Raw genomic sequence first — 24,807 nt, forward strand, 5'->3', positions numbered from 1 at the left:
AAAAATGGTATGACATCACTTCACACCCTGTGGCTGTTGCCTCAGAGAAACCTACCAGTCCTTTTCCCTGAATTCTGTTACCAATGTGGAACTGAAGACACCTGCAGTAATAAAAATGAGGCACAATTTGCCCTTGCCATTTGGAGATTCTTCTTCAGCCAACTGCTGAATACCAACCTTTTGAACCATCTCACCAAGGGTTAAAGAAAAAGTGACCTCATCACGAGAGATTGGCTGCTAGTCATGTGACGAAATAACGATCTTTTTCAGATTAGAATTTTTATTTATTTTACACATCTAAATAACACATTCATAGATAAAGAAAAAATCCCGATCTGGTCCTCCCTCGCCTATAATAATAATATTAAATGAAAAGGGGAAAAAACACATCTACACAAACACCTACCAGCTACCTCACTAAGGATCCAAGCATAATTCTAACTCCGTACTTATAATTAATATCTACAATTTTTTTTCACTTTTAGTCCTTCTTATAAAGCTGTCTTAATCCAGTATGCTGTTTTCATTTAGGTCTCGAATCTTGCCGTTGTTTCTCTATTTGTATATGTTTTCAATAAGTAGCCCACAAAGGATTTCCAGTCTTTCAGAAAATTGTCCGTATTCTTATCTCCATCAGCCTTGCCTGCCATCTCTGCATACTCTGTGACTCTCAAGATCCAATCTTGTTTTGTTAGAATTTTGTTGTCCCTCCATTTGTATGCATACAAAATCCTTGCTGCAGTTGTCATATACATAAAAAGTCCTCTATATTGATCAGGAATACTTTTCCCCATCAACCCCAACAGAATTGCCTCAGGGTTTTTTTCAATTGTTATAACAATCCAAAGAAAAGCTTCTTCACTCCTCTGCAATATTTCAATTTGATGAAAGGTTGATAAGGCAAGAGTGGTGGAAATTTTTGTTTTGTTTTCTAAGTCTTTGGATCCCAGTCCAGATTATTTATTTAGGCATTTTCTCTTTAGTGGCAACCCGAAGTGGCTTACAACCTCACTCTATCCTCTTCCTTTTTATTTTAATTATTTAAAATGTTTATTAAGCTGCCTTTCAACTTGAAGGAATTCAAGACAGCTTACAGTATAAATAAATGTAAATACATAAAAAGCTCAGACTGAAACCACAATTTACAATGGCCAATGGATAGAAAAAATAAAACACACTACAACCCTGCGAGGTAGGTTTAAGCTAAGAGCGACTGGCCCAATGTCACCCAGTGAACTTCCATGCCAAGGCAGAGATTTAAACCTGGGTCTCCCAGATTTGAGTCTGGTACCATAACCATTATACCACACTGTGGGGGGAAAGGGAAAGATAACCTAGCAAAAAGAAACATTTGCACTGCACATCCTAACCTTCAACCTAAACAACATGTCTGCCAAGATCTGAACTAACAAAGACTCTCGCAGAGTCTTTACAGAAATCTGTGTTAGGGTATGTCGTGCAGCTGACAAAGCAACTATGGAAATGGGGAAGGGATAATACCAATCAGGGCTGTCATACTGGGGACGTTGTTTAGACTATTACTTCTCTGGCACTTGTTTCCTATCAAAATTCCTCCTGTTTAGGCCAGGTTGCTTTTAGTCCCAGTGTAAAGAAAGGGAACCTTGTTTTGGGGTTTTCTCTAAGAGCTAAAAGCACGGGGGTGGGGAGGAGTTTGCTCAGAGAACTGGTGTAGGGAGGAGTTAACTCCTATCTTCCCCAGCGCTGAGGTACAAATCTGTATCGGGGATCCTCCCATAGCTTTCTAAAGGCAAAACTATGTTATGTAGTTAGATAGTCAATGGAAGTTGTTGGCTTTTTGGAAGGTGAATTCCCAGTGAAACTCCTCCAACTTGCTCTCCTTGGACATCTCAGCAGATAGATCCCTCCCTGGGAACTTTGCTCCACCAGCTCACCATCCTTATCCGTTCCTAGACCTTCTCCCTTAATGAACAGTGATTTGTATCTGCACCTGTATCCTGGAACAACTACATGATACCACATGTCTGTTTTCCACCCTTTGGTGGAAACTTTGGTTGGCAGACCCAGGTTGGAAACCAGCGGGCGACTGGGAGTGGGAGAGACAAGGGGCAGCAATGGCATTGTGTCGTTTTTGGGAGAAACCCTGGAAATGGTGTCATGCCTCTCTAGGAATCACCGGAATCTCTGTTTTACCATAGAGTTTCCAGTGATTCTTAGAAGCATGGCATGACTTGCACGGTTTCCCAGAAGTAATATTACCACATTTTTAATTTTATTTTTCTCCTGCTACTGCTCAGATTGGGGGTGGAAACGGGAGCGGTAGGTGCTGAGATTCTCCACTGTAGAGATCTGTAAAATGTTACATTGATTGATGATATCAATCAATAAAATGTGAGTGGGGAAGGTTTCTTCCCCTCCTTCCGTACCAGGTTCTGGGGACCAACAACAAAACATCATGGAATGAAATTCAGCTGTCCGTTGGTTGGTTTTCATGGCTGTGGCTCAGTGGTAGAGCATCAACTTTGCATGCAGAAGGTTTCTGGTCTGTTTCAGAGCATCAGTGCTTAGAAGGGGTCATTGGGCTTGGCATAGATGTTTGCCATAGAGGCAGGGTAGCCTGAGTTGGGAAGTTCCTGGGGATTTGAGGATGGAGTCTCAGAACACTGCGGTTTGAAGAAGGGAGGGACCTCAACCGGATATAGGGCCTTAAAGTTCATCCTCCAAAGCATCTGCTTTCTCCTGATGATCTCTATGCTCTGTAGATCAGTTGTAAATCCACTAAACTGCCTGGCCCCACTTGGAGGTTGCAACCCTATACAGAGGGTATAGTCATAATACTTTTTCCTCACTCAGGAAACATGTCTAATGATGACAGGTAAATTGAAAATTCTAAAGTGTCACATTCCATTTTCTTCCTTCCTATTTAGGCATTTCCCTCTTCTGATTTCTACAACTGCATGAAACTTATCCAGTAAGATGCTCACTCTGGGACAAGAACATTTGCTCTCTCTGGATTGCCATCTTTGGTGCTCTTCGGGGTTGTTGGACATCCTGATTCCAAGTGGCTTGTTTTTGTTTTCTGAGATGAATTTTGGAAAGAGAAAGCTGCGAAGCCCGTGATGTGTAAAGGATTGCATGTTATTTTTTTTAAAAAAAGAAGCTATTTTTACTGAAGAGCAAATGGTGATTTTAGATCCCTCATCTCATACCTGTTAATGGACGATTCAGTTATAGTTGCTTTTCTCCAAGGGCTTGACCTGGAAGAGAAAATGAATCAGAGTTCCCGGCTCGCCGAATCACCTCAGCTTTCTAAGAGTAGTCTCCTCAACATCTTGGGCAGCCCTCAGCCTGAGAGAATGAGCCTCTCTGATTCTATACCCCCCACCCCGAAGAGTGGCACACCCTCGCCTGGGCCTCCTCAGCTCCCCTTACTGGGCGCCAGTTGCCTCGATGGCGACTGGGAAAGCCGTGAGGAACTGCGACTGCGTGAGCTGGAGGAGGCCCGAGCCAGAGCAGCCCAGATGGAGAAGACTATGCGATGGTGGTCGGACTGCACCGCCAACTGGAGGGAGAAATGGAGCAAGGTGCGCTCCGAGCGGAACAAGGCCCGAGACGATGTGCGCCAGCTACGCCAGAAACTGGAGACCCTGACCAAGGAGCTCACGAGCCTCAAGCGGGAGAGGCAAGAAGTTTTGAATGAGAATGAGCAACTGAGCAAAGAAATGGAACGACTGAAAGGCGAAGGCGAGGGGGAGAAGGAGATGGACAACCGCATGGCCTCCGAAAAAGAGAGCGAGGCCTCTCCAGAACAGGAGCCTGTTCGAGATGTGAGCTCGGAAAAGCTGCCGAAAAACAAGGTAAGGGAAGAGAGTTGGGCAAGCGGAGAACCTTACTGTATTTATTTGTGTCAAATATTGGGAATGCCGCTTTCCTCCCGATCCACAGGGCTGAAAGCAGCTTACATCATTTAAACCGTCGAAAATCTCATTTTTCAAAAGATGAATAACAAGATTCCTTCAAATGTTTCTGTGTCCAAGCCACTTGTCTTTGATATCCTTCTGTCAATGAAAAAAAAGGGGGTGGGGGAACCCTTTAAATATTTTGACAGAGAAAGACAAGTCTGCAATAAGGCCCCTGAAATAATATGCAGTGTCAATTTGTTTCTGGGAGGAGCCGGAATACCAAGTAATGAGAGGGTTTTGTTGTAAGAAGAATGCGGGGATGGAGCTCCTTCCTACCATAAAGAGCCAGCTGGAAAATGCATCAAAAGAAAATTGCTTGGCCTTGAAAGCAAAGACCTCTGGGAGCTGATCGTGGAGATGATAATTTTACATATGCAGAATATAGATGGTCCAAAAAATTTTTTAATTGTTCTCCAAGCAGCTAGCAGTTTGCTCCATTCCTTCCCCCCTGCTTGTGCTTTGGGATGAATTGCTCCACATTGCCTTGGCTGTGGAATCCAAGATGGTTATAGCTCTGTGGGTGCAGAGCTGTAATTGCACTAAATGACTGACTAATTCACCTTCCCATTATATTTATCCTGGTGGTCTGCAAACAAAGTTCTGCCTTCAGCCTGTGTGTGAAATTCATCCCTCTCCACACTTCTGCCCAGCAACTGTATAGAAAGGCCAGCAGTGAAATATTCCCCTCTTTCTTCCTCTTGGCACCCTGTATCTGTGCACACACACCTACCCTGGCAACATACAGCCTTTCCTCCTCCAGGCCCTGGCTGAGGTTCTTTCTGCCCTACCCAATTATCCAATTATCCAATCCGTTACAGCAGCTTTTCCCCTAACCCTCCCTTCTTTGTTAGAATATTTATGAATATTCCATGACTTCACAGCTGCTCAGCCCACAGCGTCTTGCAGAGAGCTTGATGGGTAATAACACCTTTTAGTTTTTTCACATGCGCTCCTGCAAATATTAGAAATCGGAGATTGTTATGCTACAGTCGAGCTCAAAGGGCTACGAAGCAGATATTGTTAACATTTAGACAATTCTGATACTGTTTTTGGCAAAATTAACAAGAATGGCAGTGTGTCAATTTGTGATATTCACAGTACATGTATATATAACCTCCTTATATGTGAGGTGCTACAAACGGTATTATTATCATCTCGCTTTCAAGCCTAGCTTTGCCAAAATTGCTGGATTTCACCGTCAGGATCAAAACAAGCTATTTTTGCTAATCTTCCAACAGATGGAAGCAGCTGCAACTTGATTGGGATGAGCGCAGATGTTCCTGCCCTGGTGGTTAACTCAATATTCTTGATCAGGGTTACAGCTAAACCACCCACAGGCTAATCTGCAATTCAGGGGTGACTGCAGACCATCAGATGATTATCAATCATTCAGGCAGTTTGGGCACTATCAGGGGCAGCCCTGCTTGTGAGGCTTTGGAGAGCAAGACCAGCATAAGAGCATGACAAGAGGGTGGGTGCAGACTAAATTGTCCACTGCCTTCCATCAGTGGGACGTAACTTCTGTTCACTTCTGCTGCAGCTCACTAATGTGCCCCCCCCTTTCCTTCAGAAACGGCAGGAGAGGCAAATTGGGGAATAGGTGAATTTCAAATACTGGGGCAAATCTGGTGTTTGGATTGATCAACTAGTCTTATTATTTTTACATTTCTTTAGTATTAGTATTGATTCATCGATCTATCGATATGGTTATTTAATTTTCGTTTTAAATTGCAAACATCTAAAGATATGCAAGAGCAGGGAGGCCATGGGCAATAGGAATGATAGGGCAGGACAAGAAATGGGAAGTGAGGGCGAGGTATGCAAAGCATCACAAGGGAGTGGTGATGGTGGGTGGGAGGTAAGACTAGGCAGGCTGGCTGTGGACAGAAGGAAGAGGTCCGGGGCAAAGCTGTGCCCACTGGCAAATCTTTCCCGCTCTGGCAGCAAAGCAAAATTAAAATTGTGCTGTATGTGGATTTACTCGTCGCGGAGAGAGTAGAAAGTGAAAGTGGAACAGGAGGAAATATGTCCATACAAGAAATCTTGCTGCGGCAGACATTTGCCTCTACTGTGCAGCAAACACGTTGTGTGCAATTGGCTATTTGCAGGCTTATATAAGAGGGTTAAGAGTGTCAGACTAGTATCTGGAAGTCTCAGGTTCCAATCCCTGCTCTGCCATGGAAGGTTGCCACAACCCATGGAGCATGTTGAGATTTGTGTTGTTGTCCGATGACTATCAAATGTGTACCTGGTTGCTTGAGTCTACCCACCCCTGCAAGATTTTCCAGTGTGGATTGAGAGAACTGCTGCTGGTTGATCCTATTAATGATATTAGAGTGCAAGGCTGGGAAAGATCTCTCCCTGCTTCATGCTGAGCAGGGGAGGCTAAATATCTGACTCAGTAGAAAGTAGGTTTGTTTGCCCAGTAGTGGCACAGAGCTTGCAACGTGTTCTGTCGTAACTATGGTCATGAGCATTTCTATCCTGCCTATTTATTCCAGGCAACATCCAATGTGGCTTACAATAATAAAATAAGCCAAGTTTCTAAACCTTTGATTCGTGAAATAAAGCCAATGACCATTTTTTTAAAAGAAGGAATTAAAAACTGGTAGAAAATGCAGGCCAAGCAGCAAAATAGTCAAGGACTATACATTTAAAACAGCCCAGCAGGAAGAAAGTACTTTTCAAAGGTCCTCCAAAACAAACCCCTCTTGAGTGGTTCTGCAACACAGGAGTATCAGCAAAAGGTGCTCTATCCCAGGGGATTTCCAACCTTCTCCCAAACGGTTGCGTAGCTGCAACGGGGCCGGGAGGCACTGCAGCCCAGGCACACGCAATTGGAATCACTTGGGGGGGGGGAATCACCCCACACCCCTCCTTCTTCCCCCTTTGCCCCACCTTGCCAGACCCGACAGTCTGGAGCAGCTTGCTGGTGCGGCAGGAGCAGAAACCACAAAGCCCCCCCCCCCCAGGGAGGCCTCTGCAGGAGTTGGGGCTCGCAAGGTCTCCTGGGAAGTGTAGTTCCCACCAGGCTTCTTTTTCAGCTGGCTGCTTTTTGCAGCTGGCTGAACTAAGGTAAGTGGGGGGGGGGCGCCATTTTGCTCCGGGCACAATTCCCCCCACATGCCACCGCTGACATCATATTCTATCACGTTTGCTCAAAGCGCTTGCAAATCCCTGAGTAGAAGTCTTGAAGCCCTATTCTTCTTCCGCAGCCGTCAATATTTGAAACTCTTCTCTCCCTACCATCCTTCCCTGCATTATCTGTAGTCGTTGCAGGAGTTTGAATTGATGGAGAACCTTCTGAAAAGCAAACAGGAAGGCTCTGAGTGCTGGGACCAACGGAGTCTTCTGGCCAGCTGGCCCTGGGCCTTCCTCTCTTCGTTCCCGCCAAGAAAGGAACCGCTTTGCTGTGGAGGATCGCCCTCAAGTCATCGTGAGGGAAGATGCCACCAAGATCACCGCCCTCAAGTTGCGTCTGGATGAATCTCAGAAAGTGCTACTCAAGGAGCGGGAGTGAGTGTTGCATGTGACATCACTTCCTGTCTGGTCATATGATGGGGAGGTTTCTCGAGCCTTTGCAGTAAAGTATTGCTTTTCTTATGGGGAAGTCCTAAATGCCCAGAATGAAGCTGTGAGCCTTGTTTTCTGTTATTCTTCCAGGGATAAGTTGTCCCTCAGCAAGAACATCGAGAAACTGGAAGGTGAACTGAGCCAGTGGAAGATCAAATTCGAGGAATTGAACAAGAACAAACAGGAAGTGCTGAAACAGGTGGGTAACCTCCAAGTCTTTGAGCCAAGGGCTGTCCTGACCTCTATCGGATTTCCAGTTTGTTGTGATTATAACTCTTGCAGCAGTTACTGAGTACTAGTACAGTTCATTCAGTTCTGGGGGAGCTTTTCTGGTAGTGTACCCAAACAGCATAGTTTTTGCAGTAAGAGGAAATTTAAATGTAATTATCTGCTGTATCTTCTTACGTATTTCTATCCAAAACCATGATTTTTTTACAAGTCCACCACATGTGAAAAAAGTTCCAGCCTCTTCATTACATCTCCAGCATACACCATCATGTTGTTTAATCATCTTCTTAATCACTTCAAGTGTAATATACCATCTGAAAAACATTTTATACCAGTTAGAATCATAGAGTTGGAAGAGACCACAAGGGCCATCAAGTCCAACCTCCTGCCATGCAGGAACACACAAGCAAAGCACTTCCGACATATGATCATCCTACCTCCAAAGAAGGAGACTCCACCATTCTCCAAGGCAGTTCTCCTTCAGTATCTGACTTGCAGAGAGTTTAATGTTTTTAGTCCGTAATGATTCCCACTGTTGAAAAGTTATCTCTCCCTTGAAGTTTTGCATCCATTTTATCATGCATGCTTTTGTTTGTTCCATCTCTGTTTCCATTTTATTCTTTACCCTTTAAAAAAACTATGATGGAACTTATACATCTCAGACAGACCCATTTAACCATGGGAGAATTCTCTATCAACCCAGCAATCTAAGTTTGTCCAATCCAGAAGACCTTGGCAGTGGTTCTCAACCTGTGGGTCACGACCCCTTTGGGGGTCGAATGACCCGTTCACAGGGGTTGCCTAAGACTCTGCATCAGTGTTCTCCATCTGTAAAATGGATAAATGTTAGAGTTGGGGGTCACCGCAACATGAGGAACTGTATTAAAGGGAAGGTTGAGAACCACTGAGCTTGAGGGACCAGCTGTCCAGCACAGTCTCTCCTTGTTTTTTTAAAAGCACTGACCTCCTCCTCATTGGCAGCAGAGAATTTCTAGCTTCTCTTTTTCTGCTGCAGCTGAACATTCTTAAAGAGATCCACCAGGATGAGCTGGGGCGCATCTCGGAGGACCTGGAAGATGAACTGGGAGCTCGATCAAGTATGGACAAGAAACTGGCCGAGCTGCGGTCAGAGGTGAGAATTAGGATGTGACGTTTCACTGAGTTCTGGGTTCTCTGGATTATTTAAGGTCTCCTGTCACACGTCCACTTGCCTCATTCCAACTTAATGACAACTCAGCACCAAAAGTCCTTGATGTTACAAGAATATAAAAGATTTGCCTTTTGATTTTATGTGTCTGGTGTGTTAGTGGCTTGCCACCACAAAAATCCACCTCAAGAACTCTGTGATGATTTCATATAATCTTTTCAATCCATAGCAGAATATTTGCATTACGTTTACGGGAAAGAGGCTGTTTTTATCAGTGGACCCTTGACTTCTGATTCCAAACTTTCTGAAAGAGCAGAGACTCTCTGGCCTTTTCTGCACAGCAGCAGAAACGAACCTCCACCAGCATAAATTATGCCTGTGGAGGCTCAGGGACTAGGGGTCAGAGGGCAGCGTGGGCGTGTCCCTCTAGCCCTCCAGAGCAACGCTGGAGGGAGAGGGGAGGGGCGGGGGAAAGCGGCGTCATCCTGCTGGTGCGGTTCGCACCACGCTGGCTTGAAGACGCCACTTTAAAAAAACCTCGTTCATCGAGCAAGGTTTAAAAGCGGCGCCTTCACACCACTTGGGGGGGAGCCAGGATGTATGAACAGCATGATGATAGGATAGTCTGTGGATGAACAGCATCCTGTATGAACAGCACCCCAGGGATCGGGTTTTTTCCCGTCCCTTGGGCACTGTTTTTTGGCTGTGTGGAAACAGCCTCTGTGTGTCATGATTAGGGGACTCGCGGCTTTCCAGATACCAGGGACCAGCACCTCATCAGTTTCTGCCGCTACGGGCCAATTGGCCATGCTGGTAGGGGCTGATGGGAATTGTAGTTCCTGAACACCTGGAGAGCCGCAGGTTCCCTACCCCTGGTCTATTTCCTTCAAAATACTGGCTTCTTCAACTTCCTTGTGATAATTAGCAAAGACTTATGGTATATGGACCCGCCAGCATTTGGGGAGGGTATACATTGCAAAGGAAAAAGGTGTGTGTGCTTTTACTAAACCCTTTGCACCTCACAATGAAGATTATCACTTTTAACAGTCCATATTCAGGTTGAGTACTCTTGCCAGACACCACATCTCCAACGAGTCATGTAGTCAGCTGTAACATATAGAGAAGGCCATAGAAGTCCAGCATTCTACTGCACAGCAACATATAAAGAAACAGAATCCACGGTGGGGATATGCAAATGAAAGGGTGGATCTATGCAGCTGGGAGAGAATTTGGATCTCAGTGGTTCCCCCTTAATTCTGCATGTTCATAATTTTGAACTGAGTAGAAACGGAGTAAAACTTGCTTCCCATCTAAGAGTTGAGTGTATTGGGGAAAGGGGGTAGGTTTAGTTACTATCCATTCCTAGGAGATATCATGAAGCTTTGCATTCAGGTATATCGATGCAATGGTTGACAGCAGAGGCGTAGCTCCAAGGGAACGGGGGTGCGCAACGCCCCCTGTGGGGGTGTGACGAGGGCGTTCCGGGGGCGGGGGCATTCCAGGGCGGGGCGGGAGGATGCACTAGCTTTTACCCTTTGCTATGCCTCCGGTTGAAAGTGGTGCTGACTGAAACCATTGGTCTCTGTCCGTTTGCTCAGGGCCATTTGAGATTACTTTTAGCAGCCAAAGGATAGTCTGTGGATGATACCAGGTTGCCTGTTGCAGGCACTTCTCAGCAGCTGTCCTGACCTTTATCTTTATCTCCTGCAGATGGAGCGTCTGCAGGCTGAGAATGCAGCAGAGTGGGGGAAGCGAGAGCGCCTTGAGACAGAAAAGCTCAATCTGGAACGAGAGAACAAGAAGCTGCGGGCCCAGATCGAGGACCTGGAGGAGGTCTTGGCCCGCAAGAGGAGGCAGACGGACAGCGCCCTCGACACGGATCTCAAGACCATTCAGACTGAGCTCTTCGAGAAGAATAAGGTGATGTTAGTTCAGCACATAATATTTTCCCTCCCTCATGTTCTGTGCACACTCTGATTCAATTTAGCTCAGACTGACTCCCTGTCAGTCTCCAGCACAGACTGCTGTCTCTCTCCCACTTTTTACACACACACTGACTCTTTCTTGGTTCAGCACAAACTCTACATGGTCACTCTCCAGTGTCAACCAATCATCTCGCTCTGTCCTCCTCCTTTCACTTCCCTTCCCTCTACAATTTACCTCTCATTTTAAAGAAACACGCACAACATTTTAAATCATTACAGGGCTGATTTAGCATCAAGCATATTTATGTGTGTTCCAGCGCTGAATACTTTTCCCCATGCCACTTAATAAGCTCTAGGAGCAGGGAGCGTGGCTTCTTTCTGGATTGGGAATGTGTGTCTGTGTGGCTTCCAGGCAAGCGTTTGTTAATCGGAGGAAGCCCAGCTCACTGAGTTTGCTTCTCTCAGGAGTTGGCTGACCTGAAACACATCCATGCCAAGCTGAAGAAACAGTACCAGGAGAAGACGGCTGAACTGGCCCATGCCAACCGGCGCGTGGAGCAGCATGAAGGCGAGGTGAAGAAGCTGCGCCTGCGTGTGGAAGAGCTCAAGAAGGAGCTGGCCCAGGCTGAGGATGAGGTAGCCCATTTCACTAGTTGCAACCTCTCCTCCATATTCCTTGTTCCCAAAACTTTTATGTATGGGATTGGGGTGTTCAGACTGAGCATTGAAATCTCACCATGAGCATCTTAGGGAGTGTGTGGATACTTTTTGAATTCTGACAATATGGTGGGCACAGCCACAAGATGGCTGCTGCAAAATGGCTGTGGCAGGAGCTGAAGCTAGCCACAAAAGTGCTGCCACAGTGAAGATCTTGGACTGTAATGGGAGCTTTAGTGAAGGAACTTCTACAAAATCTGCACAGCCAATCCAATTTCCAGTGACTACCCAGAAGTCTTGCTGAGCAAGAACCCTCACCTGGCCCTGTGCATTTGCTAAAAACACCTGGTAGGTGGCATGAAAGGTGTCAGCAGGTACCAAGGTGCCATATTGGGGAGTTCTGCTCTATAGGGATTAGAGGAAACATACCTGGTGGAGAGGGGGGCTCATTTTGCCCTTAGCTTAAAGATATAGGGACCAAGCCCTGATTAGGGTATGCACATTTAGGGCAGTTCAGTTGACTTAGATCCATTACAGGGCCTTTTCTGAAACAGCCCCCACTGGAAGGATGCTTAAAGGAGCAGCAGTGGTGCAGTGGTTAAGAGCAGGTGCATTTTAATCTGGAGAACCAGGTTTGATTCAGCTCTGCCGCTTCAGCTGTGGAGGCTTATCTGGGGGAATTCAGATTAGCCTGTGCACTCCCACACACGCCAGCTAGCTGGGGCAAGTGACCCTTTGTTTCTGTTAGTCACAGTTCTTCTCTGGAGAAGAAGGGAAGAAGAAGAGAGAAATAGCTAGGCTAGCTAGCTGAAGAAGCAAGAAGAAGAAGAAGAAGAAGGAGGAGAGTGGGGAGAAGAAAGTGTGAGTGGGGAGGGAGGGGTGGAGGGGAAGTGTTAAAGAGGAGGAGGAGGAGGAGGAGTGGCGAGGGAGGAGGAGGAGGAGGAGGAGGAGGAGGGAGGGAGGAGGGAGGAGGAGTTTGATTTAGGAGGATCCCCCCTTTCTTCCTGCAGGAGATCTCAGTAAAGCACAATCTCCTTGTTCTTCTCAACAAACAAACACCCTGTGAGGTAGGTGGGGCTGAGAGAGCTCCATAGAGCTGTGACTAGCCCAAGGTCACCCAGCTGGCGTGTGTGGGAGTGTACAGGCTAATCTGAATTCCCCAGATAAGCCTCCACAGCTCAGGCGGTAGCGGGGAATCAAACCTGGTTCCTCCAGATTAGATACATGAGCTCTTAACCTCCTACGCCACTGCTGCTCTGGAGCTCTCTCTGCCCCACCTACCTCACAGGGTGTTTGTTGTGGGGGGAGGGCAAGGAGATTGTCAGCTCCTTTGAGTCTCCTGCAGGAGAGAAAAAGGGGTTATAAATCCAAACTCTTCTAAATACTCTTATTTATTCATCAGTTACTACTCTGGGTCACAATAGTGGTTGTGAACAACATCAACTGGGAAGTGGTTGCTGACATCTGGGTGTGCCATAGAAGTGTTTGAAACAGTGGTGGGTGCCAGTTTTGATCTGCTTGGCTGTAGCCCTCACTCTTCTTCTGTCCATTCTGCAGCTTGACGAGGCCCATAACCAGACGCGGAAGCTGCAGCGGTCGCTCGACGAGCAGACGGAACAAAGTGAGAACCTCCAAGTTCAGCTGGAGCATCTGCAGTCCAGGTAGGGTAGAAGCAGCCAAAGAGGTTGGTAGATCTGCCCAAGTGCAGGGAAGAGGTAATGGAAGAAGAGAAAACAATATTGATGAACCAGATGGAATCTGCTGCAACCAGAGTCACACAGTTTGGGGTAGATCCATAAAGTTGTTATCATTAATCTCCAAATCTGATGGAGTTTGCAAAGGTGTAGAGCCTCTGCTTGGTATGCAGGGGGGGTCCAATCAGTGGCATCTCCAACTAAAAGGATCATGATGCAAGTGATCTCCGCCTTAAGGCTCTGGAGATCCACTTGCATTCAAGAGTTGAAGGCATCTAGGAAGAGACCATGACTCAGTGGTAGCGTATCTGCTTTGTATGCAGAGGATTGCAGGTTCGATCCTTGGCCCCTACAATCCAGAGAGTCAAGTAGGAGGTAATGAATAGAATCTGAGACCCTGAAGACCTGCTGCTAGTCAGAGCAGACAGTGCTGAACTCGATAGTCCAACTCACTTATAAGGCAGCTTGATGCGTTCAATTAATGGCTTCAGCGCCAGTTGACAAAGTTTGGTGTTGCAACCCAAAATCTGAGCATGAGTAAGTGCGCTTTATGGGCAGATAGATCCTCCTTCCTTTGATGTATTCTTTACTAGAGCCCTGCCTCTTGCAGAAGTAAACCACTGTTCAGTTTTCAAAGCAGCTTGCTTTCAAAGCAGCTTGCTTGTTTTCAAAGCAGCCACTGTTCAGTTTTCAAAGCAGCTTCAGCACTGGGAGCTGTGGACAGCAGTTTTTTTAACTGACCTGTAAACCCAGTGCAGGCTAACTGAGGCCTTTCTGCACAGCACAAATAAAACGTCTTTGCAAACGTTTTAAAAAGCTTTTAAACGTTTTTTTAAAAAATAAGTGTTGCCAGCCAGAATGGTTCTTTTTCAGCCTCCCCCCGCCTCTAGAGCACATTTATTTTCATTTTCGCTGTAACTGGTGCCCGTTATTTTTGTGCCACTTGAGATTCTCTGTCCTGCCCGCCATTTGCTGCATTTGTTTCCCACGGAGGTTTCCTGTCCTAGAAGCTCATCTGCTTGCTGTTTCCTTCATGATGTGCTCTGAACCCGGCCCACACACCCCCGGGAAAGTCGTTGGAATTGGGGAACTCTCCAAGGTATATCTAGTCAACAAGACTGGCAGGGCTCATGGGAACATGAAGATTTCATAAGGGGCCTTTAGGCCCCAGGGCAGCTTCCTATGGATTCTTACCAAATGTAGTGTCTGGACTTAGGTCCCCTAGTCAGGTCTCAGATCTGAACCCAAACACCCAGAGTTCAGTACCAATATTCTTCCCTCGATGTTCCTCTTCATTAAATTTTCTTCTTTCCATTTGGCCCTTGTTCCTTCTGTAAGCCTCACTGCAAACTCAAAGCCAAAAAAAGATCAACCCCTCTGTATTCATTTGCCCGCATAACGCAACATGCAGATTGGTTGCGTGTAAACTTTAAGATCTGCAGCTGAGCGCCTGGGTTTTAGCTCTGAGTGCAGTTTTAATGAGGCTAATTGGAAAAGCTCCTATCTCCTCGGATGAGATAAGCCCTTGGCGGAGTCCTTTCCAGGAAGGGAAGATTGTGTCAAGGGGATGGAGAGGATATGAGGTAGGGAAGCAGGTAGGTGAGTTTTCTTCGCTGATAAATTGCAGGGGAGCATCAAGGGGAACTCTTCAAATTGCTGCAATCTGTCTCCCAGGGGCTTACCTGTCAACAGCTGGCTGCTGATGGGAAAGGAGGGGAGAAATTTGAGAGGGAAGGAACGTCAAGCCTTATCGGAGAAACGCAGTGATGAACGGGAGAGGGCTGAAGGGGAGTCCTCGGTCAACCTCCCACCATCTCTCTCTGTCGCTTTCATCCGAGGCAGGTTGGAAGGTTAAATGAGGGGGGTTCAGCTACCTTCCCTGCCCAAGCAGCTAAGAGACTATTGAGGTCTGACTTGTGAAAGCTCATGCTGGAATAAATGTTGTTGGTCTTTAAGGGGCCACGGGACTCCTGTTTTATTTTTCTGCAATGGGCTATCATGGCTACCACACTGGAATGGTCAAAGGTGGGACAGTGCATCTTGCTGTATGCGGCAGGATCCCAAGGGATATAATCGGGGACTCATCGCAAGGGATAGCTGGAACAAGGGAGTTTCTTTCTGACTGGATCACATGCAAATACCTTGTAAGAGCCCTACTTCTGAAAACAATCAGTTGCTGGTGGGATTAGTCTACTAAGTGACATCCATCAAACAAAATGCATTAAAATGCAAGCTGGTGGAATCAAAACGTGTCCACAGTGGAGTTAGAAGGGCAATGCTGGATTTACCTATAGACTTGACCGGCTGCAGGCAAGGGCCTCAAAATCTAGGGGGCCTCCAGCCAAGGTGTATAATATTTTTGACACTGTCATAGCCCTTTCTTACACATGGTGCCATAATGCACTGTAGTCTTTAAACAACCCTTCAGTAATGTTCCTCACACTCCATTTCAGAACAATGCTGTCTTAAATTGACAACTTGACACTAGCATTGATTTCTGTATTGTTTTTGTCCTTCCAGGACTTCACTGAAGTGGACCCCATTTTGTGGACTCATCTTCCTCTAGTTGTGAGGGTGTGGGATTGGGAGGGGCTTCACAACTGGAATAGCCTAAGGCCTCTCTTCATCTAAATCCAGCACTGTAGAAGTGTATACCTAGGATTGCACTGTAGGTAACCATGAGCCTGGCATGCGTTCTCTCTCTCTTTCTCATTAGTCTACCTCACAGGGTGTTGTAAGGATTAAATGGAGGAGGGAAGAATCTTCCCTGAGTGACCTTGGGCCAGTCACTCTTTCAATCTGAAACTCTAACCTCTGCACCACACTGTCATTCATGTAGGCACCATTTTTAATAGTAACCTGGCTTAGGTAAGTCATTCAGGTTGGTTCATAGCAAGTTACCTGGTTGCTGCTAGGCCTGGCTCCAGTGAGTCCACCCTCAAAGGAAAAGACCTCCCCTTGCCTTTTACTGACAGTGATCAAGCCTGTTGTGGTTGCCGTGCAACAGCCACTTAGGGAATCTTCATTTATACCCCACTTTTCTTCACAGTGGCAACCAAAGCAGCTTACATCTTTCCCTTCTCCTTTTTAACAACCCTGTGAGGCAGGTTAGACTGAAAGTATGTGACTGGCCCTACATCACCTAGTCAGTTTCCATGGCAAACTGGGGTTTTGAACCTGAGTCTACCAGATCTTAACATGAAGCTCTCGCCACTGCATCACACTGGCTTTTATATGGTGGCTGCTGGTGAACTGTAGCAAGCAACCAGGCCTAGGTGAGTCATGCAAGTCAGGTAGAACCAGGTAGCCTGATGGTGGCTGCTAGGCCTGGTCCAATAAGTCCTCCCTCAAAGGCCAACATAGTCCTGGAAAGGCCCTGCCCTGTCTCCCTGCTTTTTACTGACAGAAACCAAGCCTAAAATGTTCTGGTTGCCTAGCAATGGCTCCTGCGGGCTTCTATTTCTTAAAGCTGCAGGCTCTCCTTTTATCATTTTTGGGATTAAAAAAAACCCCAATGTATTTTTTTTAATATTTCAGATTTTTCTGCAAACCTGGGGCATTCTTCAGGTTGATAGAAAGATCTGTTTTGTCTGGGCTTGATCATCCTCAGATGATACTGTGTGCAGTCGAAGTTGTCTCATCTAAAAAATGAAGAAGGTCCAGAAATTAAGAAGATCCAAAATGATCTAAAAGACTGGAATACCCTCCCCTCGAGGAGTGTTGCGTGTGGGGTGGGCAACGCTATTGAGGAAATGGAGAATAGAAGGATAGACGAATGGTCTGAAGAGGTTGAAGATGATCCTGGGAAACTGAGGTGAATGTCAGTGGAGGTGCCTTCCTTGCAGACATTCTTCGTTGCCACTGGGGGGCATTGAAGCTCTCTTGAAGTAGGACACACTTGATTCTCCATGCTGAAGAAGCTTCCCTGTGAGTAATATCTCTTTCCAGAAAGAGAAATGACAGGTTGGGATCGGGTTAGAGCGACATACGCAGCAAAGTGCCTTTAAGAGAGACTCTCATTTTTATTGCCTTTTAAAAGTATTTTTTTTAATTTGCATGTGTGCTTCTCTAGCAATAGAACGCTGAGATGCATGCCAGACAAATCGATCCTGTATCATCCAAAGAGCCTTTGAAGATGAGGCAGCTGGGTATTTTTTTAAAAAAGAGAAAAGATTTTTATCTTCTTATTTTATTGGGGATGTTGCCATTAAATCATATGTGAATAATGGAGTTTCCTTCTTCCCCCACCCCTCCATGGCAGATCCCACCACGCTCTTTCTTTTAAATAATTCATGCTTTTTCCCGTAAAAAGCAGCAGAAATCATTATAGCTGAGGTATGCTCCATTCCAACTTCATGGCTTTGGCTTGGATAACTGGTACATAAATTTTTAACTGGAGAAGGCTGGAAAGATTGAGGTTAATTGTTCTGAAGATGTCCCTTTGATGATGCAAATGAGGTCCCATTGAAGGGAGTGGAAGGTCTGGCCACTGGCCTTCTTATAATCTAGGAGAGAATCCAGTAGCTGTGAGCTTCCACCAGGACAGGCCCAAATTTACAAACAAGCAAGGAAATCCTTTGGCGTGCTGTGTTTTCCAAGGCAACAACAAAGCCGCATCCCATGATCCTTTGCAATGTCGCAAAGCATTCTGGAATCCTCTGGGACAGAGCAAGGTGCGCCACCTGGAGTATGTTTGCTGATACTGCTTGGGCAGTGAATTGTCGTAAGCCAACCATGAGAGTTAACACCATGAGCAGCCATGTCTTCAGGTTGAACATGGGGTATTTTGTCTTTTCTTTTTTTATAATGAAAACCAATTTTGGACCTCCTTAACATTATAATGAAAACCAAACACTCCTTAACATTGTATCAAGGGATCCCCAAAGTAAAACACAAAAACAAGACTAGACACAGTGTATAACAGACTTCTCTCTGTGATACACCTGTGATACATGCCAGCCACAGATGCAGGTGAAATGTTAGGAACAAGATCTACCAAACCACGGCCACACAGCCCAGAAAACCCACCACAACCAACAAAAACAAGACTTTCACATTTTTTTTCATTCTCTGTGCTATGTGTGATTTATTTGGTGGGATATAAATGAGGCAACAGATACATCCACAAAGATTTATGTTTCTTTTAAATATTTATTTATCCCACCTATACACACATGGTCTCCTTTGGATTCAGGCTTCATTCTCCCCAGCAGCTGATTCCTCTGCACGCACACTCATTAGGATTTTCGTGCTAGCTCTGCCTCTGATGGCCAAAGCTCTCTGGTTTTCAAAACCTCTTAAAGAGCAATGTTTATTCCCCCATCACAGTTTCTGTGAAGAACTCTGCTGTAAGTTTTGCCCTCCATGGGTCTTCTTGCTTTTGCGGCTCTTCCCACGCACAAAACAGCAGGAACTCCGGCAGGAAGAGAATTAAGAAGTGGGGGGCGGAGCTGCATGGATGTTGAGCGCTTTGCTGCTGGAGGATTCCCCTTTGCTCAGAAAGTAGTGGGGAAACTCTGTTTTGAAGCTCCCAACCGCACTGCAGGAGGGGTGTGAATAATGGGCCCTATTCTCAGGCTCACCTACCTCACAGGATGGTTCAGAGGATAAAATTGAGAAAAGGAGAATGATGTAAGCTTCGAGTCCCCTTTGGAAAAACAGGCAAGGCAGAGATGAAATAAATAAGATTCAAATTGGGGTATTTTCCAGGCTTGGACTTCTGAAATGCAAGCACAGAAAATAAGCAAAAGTATTTTTAAAGTCTATTAAAGCTGCTATTTTGGGAGAACTTAATTGTATTGATTTATTTTCATGTAGTCTCCCTCTCTCACTGGGATTCAAGGCAGACTGCTCTTTTTCTGTTGAAGGACTTTGTTCTTACTCTTCTTAACAGTGAAACTTAAAATTTTATGTCATTTTTCATTTTAAAGATAGCTTATTTCTTTTATTATTATACAATTGCTATTATTATATTTTGTGTGTCTATACATATATCAAAATTAATCCACATCATCCATATAGGGACGATGGATTCAGGGGATTGATTCATTTTGATCGAGGTTTGTTTTATGTTGTGTGCGAACATTTCGGTGCTCCTGCAGGAAAGGTGCTTTTTGAATCCATAAAATAGCTCTTGTGCCCAAAAACCTGTGTTAAATCTTTTATGGATGTGTTTCTTCTGTTATTTATTTATAATATTTTTATGTATCTTACATAATTTATCCTGCTTCTGCATTTAGTCAACTTCCCACATTTTCAAGGCAGTTTTCTCAGCGTTAAGGGGGGAGGGGGTGTTAAATGAATGTAGAGTTATTTGGGAGGCTTGGGGGCCCTGGAGTCTCCAGAGTCTTGGTAGGAGTTAGTGTGGCTAATCCAAGAAAGTTGCAGTCTAAGATGTCTGTTTGCCAAGGTTGGCATAGCTTGTACTACCGTGTTTCCCCGAAAATAAGACAGTGTCTTATATTAATTTTTGCTCCCAAAGATGCGCTATGTCTTATTTTCAGGGGATTTCTTATATTTCTGTGTTCTGTTCGTCGGGCATGCTTCCAAACAAAAACTTTGCTACGTCTTACTTTGGGGGGATGCCTTATATTTCGCACTTCAGCAAAACCTCTACTACGTCTTATTTTCTGGAGATGTCTTATATTCGGGGAAACAGGGTAGTACCTGGTAAGGACAGGTAGTTATCCAGAGCCCATCTATCTCTGAAGGGACCCACAAGATAAGGGACCAGTACAATTGGCAGGTTTGTGGCATGACTGGCATTTTATTTTGCTGCCTGCTTCTTCAGTGCCAGAGCCGGTTTCTGTCATAGGCAACAAATGCATCCCCAATGCTAAGTCAGCCCAAGCGCTACTTCTGCCCTACCTTGCAGAATGGTGCTCAGACCGGGAGGCAGTCAAGGACCTTGGGTGCTGTGTGGTTTCCGGGCTGTATGGCCTGTTCTAGCAGCATTCTCTCCTGACGTTTCGCCTGCATCTGTGGCTGGCATCTTCAGAGGATCATCAAGGACCTGTTGCAGTGTCAGCTACTAGGGCTTGAGGGACATTTGAACCAGACACTGCCCCTTCCGGACATGCAGAATAATGCACTTTCAATGCACTTTCAATGCACTTTCAATGCACTTTGAAGCTGTGCGGAATAGCAAAATCCACTTTCAAACAAACATGAAAGTGGATTGAATGTGCATTATTCTGCATGTGCGGAAGGGGTCTCAGTGAACCCAGTGAATCTGGAAGAGCCAAGTCTGCAAACCAAGAATCCTCTGGCTGCCTCACCTGAAAGCCCTTTACAAAGTGAGGAGGACCCTTTTACATCATTGGGAATGCTGAGAAAGCCCGGGGCTCATGACTCTTTAGAGTCGGCCTGTTGCCTGCCTCTACATAGCAACCTTGGAATTCCTCAGTGGTCTCTCATCCGAGTACTAATCAGGACCAACCCCATTTAGTTTCTGAAATCTGATGAGATCCTGCCGGGCTGGGCAGTGGGTAAATGGTGCCACTGTGGTCAGGGCACCTCAGAAATCCACACTTTTCTGCCCATTCAGTGGTTTGGGAAACATTGTACTGAAGATGGGCACAGGATCAGTAGGGAACCACTGAAAAATGGCGGCTGGTAAGTTGTCCAAAATAAGTAAACAGAAAACCACATACCTCTGTTTGGTCATGAGGCTGGACCAAAATCTCTGTGTGGAAGCAGCTGTTCATTCTGGTGATTTCATCAGCTCATTCCCCTCCCCCATCCTTGATAAAGATTCCAGATACTAATGCCCTGTCAGCAAATACTTTGGATCTGAAAAAAGGTTTGAAGCAATCTTTGCTTGCTTGAATCAAAAAGTCTATTAAGTGCTGCTTGGAACCTCTGAGGGACCGCCTGTCAAAATTTGCCTTTATCAGCACAGAACACTCACTTAGTTGGATGAAGTTTAGGCAAGGAAGCTATTGTGGTGTGGAGGGAACAGGTTTATTTATATCTGCTAGGTTCTAATGGGAAAAGGTTCGTTCCTTGTTGAGAGTCTAAAGTGGAACAAAAGCGGAGGGAAATCTATGAAATATCGATTATCTGCAAAATTGCCACTCCCAGAATAACTTTGACTGCTCCAAAGGGGGATTATCGTTGAAAGCAGCTTTCTATACAATTTGGAGGCAAGATTAGAAAATATAAAAGGTACCTTTTGACCATTTTTCCAGAAGGAGGTCTCATGCTAAGGGGGAAACTTCTAAGTGATCAGCTATGAGAAACAGCATTCCATTATCTAACTTCATGCAAGCCAGCTATTGGTTGTGAATTTGTAGAAAATGGGTTGTGGATAGGGGGGAGGGAGTAAAGGAATGTTACCCACATGGGAGTGTGGTAGAATATGAATGCCTTTGCCTTTTCAGAAAAGGTGCTTCAGTTGGGGCTAGTTTCAAGTGGTGAGATGGACATGTGCCTTCTTTTCCCCACTTGTCATTTCTTCTCATTCAGTCCACCTTCCCCTGTCTCTTTTGCCTCTATGGGGTTAAATGTGTGAGTTTGGAGAGAGAAAAGCATTTTGAACTTTTGTATGAAGAAGAGCAACCAGGAAGGGAGGTGCAGTTTGGAACTGAGTATTGACCTGCAGGGGAAGGATTAAATATACACACAGAGAGAAACTTCTGCATCCTAAATAGCATATCCCCAAAATAAAGGACGTCTGGGGCTGTGTTGTGCATCTCTCTGTCTGAGGTCCTCTGAATGAAAAGTGTTAGAATACACTTAAATGAGCTTAAGGGGCAAATTTGGCATCACACTGATGTAGCACTCATAATAGTTTGCCTTTACCCAATAGAATCCCTCCCACTTGGATTTGGCTTCCATTCTACCACGATTGAATTCTAAAGTTGGGGAACTTAGATGAACTGTTATTTTGCTACGATTACCTATTAGGTGTTAACCTGATATGGGTGAACTATAACCTCAAAACCCATGATTTATATGCCTAAATTTCCTTCGTGAGATCTTGAGGAGTCCAGAAGCTACAAAAATGGGATGTGAACACACATAAGTTTGAACCCGTAGCAAAACGGAACAGGGGAAATGTTGTAGAAGCCCTGTTGCTCGTTGGCATATCCTAGCCCTGAAAACAGTGTGTAGAGTATGGAGCCCAAAGCACCTGAGGAGTTTCCCAAGAACAGGGGTCCCTCATATGTGCCCATGAGCCTCATGTCTTTTACTGACATCTATTCTGATACCCCCATGTGTTTTTAGAAATTGTATGGGGCCAGGTGGAACTTTTGCCCAGCAAGGCAACTGACTGATTTGATTGGCTGTGCAAAGTGGCTGCTTCCACAGCACAAGAATCTCAACTGTATGACTGAACATAAGCTGCGGCAGCCATTTTGTGGCAGCCATTTTGTGACTGTGCATCCACCACGCTGCGTCAGAATTCCAAAGAGGCCTACAGGCTTCAGAGGTTGGGGTCTCCTGCCCCAGATCTTATGCTTGATGCCTCTAGATTAAACTGGAGGAGGCTGTTTGAGCAAAGGAATCCGTAAAACCAAATGCTAAGGACTGTATGCAATGCAGACTTCTGTTAATTTACTTTAGTCCCTTCCTTCTCTCTTGGAACAGGCTTCGTCGGCAGCAGAGCATCCCCCTCTTTGGGAAGATCCGTAGTTCACGTTTTGGCCCTGACAACCCTGGTGATGGCACCAGTGACTTGGATGAAGATGAAGACCTGCAGATCCAAGTTCCTTAGCAACTGCACAGCAGAGAGACCCTTTCAGCTGAGGAAGAGAGACCAGTGCTGGGGCAGGACAGTTACTTGATTGCAGTGATGGCTTTTTGACCTCAACAAGGAAAACTTTTCTTTTGAGGGGCAGCAAATTTGGAGCTGTAGCAGAGGCTGAAAAAAAGGCACCTAGGCCCCATATTCTAGTCTGCAGCAAGACAACTTGGCGGCCGGGCCAAGATGGAATACTTCAAGCAAGAAGCTGTCAAACTTTGCCTAATACCCCTTACTCACCAGTCCTGGGATGCATCCCTGGTGCAAGAGGGCAAATTTCACATGTTCACAAGCACTGGGAACTATTTGGATTTAGATACCTAGTGTGGTAACCACATCTGTGCTCACATTCCTCTGTCATTCTCCACCCAGACTTGTATTATTCACCCAGTGTAGTCTTTCCATAGAATCCAAAAATAATGCCACTTACCTCAGTTCATACACTTTTGCATTTATGTTAGGGGTAGCCCAAGTGGAACCCTGCCCCTTCTCTCGCCTTGTCTTCTGGGAAGGAACACGGATTCGATAAGCAAAACCAAAGTGTACCAGGGAGGGAATCAGACCCGTCCCTGGTGTCATGAAAGCTTTTAAGACTGATGCGTCGTTCACAATGCTGTGGGCACTTCAGTTATCATTTTGACTCAGAAGATGCATCCAACCTCAACCCGTGTCAGTGAGAAAGTGGCCTGAGAAAGTGGCCTGCTTTCCAGTTTGAGCCCAGATTCATACTAGACTGCCTTAGTGTAAGGAAGATATCTTCCTTCTGCTGCCTCTTACTCATACGCGAAAGGAATTGTTGATGTAGGTGCTACATCCATCTTTGAGACCACCTCAATCTCAGTAGTGACCGTCACTAACAGCAATAAGATATAGTTGACAAAGTGGCAAGGGAACATTTTACAAAGCTGGAAGGAGCCCTGAGACTCCAGATTCAGTGAAAACACAAACAGGCATAGTGGAAGAGGATAATGCAATAATTGGGGATGGAAAGTTAGCAAACTTCAAGCTAACAAAATAGCATCAAAAATTTGGTGATAATACCCAATGCTAGAAACCTCACTAAAAAGAGCCCAGCATTGCAAGTACCCGTGCATAGTGGGTATACGAGAGGAGAGGCGAGAGGTGGACTTCCTCTGGAGTCAGTCCAGTCGAAGGTTCAGTTCCCAAGGCAGCCATCCAGGCAGCAAATAATCAAAAAGTAACTTGAAGGCAAAGAACAAGTCTCAAGGGGACTTCACAGCAGGCAAGAACTGAAGTTGCTGCACAAACGCAGGTGGAAATGCCTGAAGGCACCTTCTATTAAGCCATTAGTCTATCAAGGTCTTGTCTACTGTAGCAGTTCCCCAGGGTCTCTGGTAGAGGTCTTTCACATCAGCTCCCACCCAGTCTTTTTAAACTGGAGATATTGGTGTTGAACCCAGGTCCTTCGACATGCCTGGAAGATGCCTTGTCACCGATGAATAGGCCTACTCCGTGATTGGGAGTGAGTATATTGTTGGAATACATTCTGGCTTTAGAAAAAGAATAGTTTGGCTTTATATCCCCCCTTTCTCTCCTGTAGGAGACTCGAAGGGCAATCTCCTTTCCCTTCCCCCCCCCTCACAACAAACACCCTGTGAGGTGGGTGGAGCTGAGAGAGCTTCGAAAAGCTGTGACTAGCCCAAGGTCACCTAGCTGGCGTGTGTGGGAGTGTACAGACTAAGCTGAATTCCCCAGATAAGCCTCCACAGCTCAAGCAGCAGAGCGGGTAATCAAACCCGGTTCCTCCAGAATAGAATGCACCTGCTCTTAACCACTACGCCACTGCTGCTCCTTAGCAATAGGACAAGAACCTTGAATTTAAAAAAAACAAAAACAAAATATTTTTACAGGCTTAGAATAAGGAAAGCAGGCAAGG

The 24,807-nt window shown here is 45.6% G+C and overlaps 1 protein-coding gene across 1 annotated transcript in view; it reads left to right on the forward strand.

The window, feature by feature from the left end:
- Positions 1-24,561, forward strand: part of CCDC102A (coiled-coil domain containing 102A) — a 36,063-nt gene extending 11,502 nt beyond the window's left edge. The window contains 9 exon segments of the mRNA XM_048515835.1: positions 2,907-3,836; positions 7,212-7,327; positions 7,329-7,457; positions 7,605-7,713; positions 8,758-8,874; positions 10,600-10,809; positions 11,280-11,450; positions 13,029-13,132; positions 22,757-24,561. Of these exon segments, the coding sequence (XP_048371792.1) occupies positions 3,195-3,836; positions 7,212-7,327; positions 7,329-7,457; positions 7,605-7,713; positions 8,758-8,874; positions 10,600-10,809; positions 11,280-11,450; positions 13,029-13,132; positions 22,757-22,883 (1,725 nt within the window). The 5' untranslated portion in view covers positions 2,907-3,194 and the 3' untranslated portion in view covers positions 22,884-24,561.
- Positions 24,562-24,807: the final 246 nt, after the last annotated feature.

The sequence above is a fragment of the Sphaerodactylus townsendi genome, linkage group LG14, assembly GCF_021028975.2.
Source record: "Sphaerodactylus townsendi isolate TG3544 linkage group LG14, MPM_Stown_v2.3, whole genome shotgun sequence".
Classification (NCBI taxonomy): domain Eukaryota; kingdom Metazoa; phylum Chordata; class Lepidosauria; order Squamata; family Sphaerodactylidae; genus Sphaerodactylus; species Sphaerodactylus townsendi.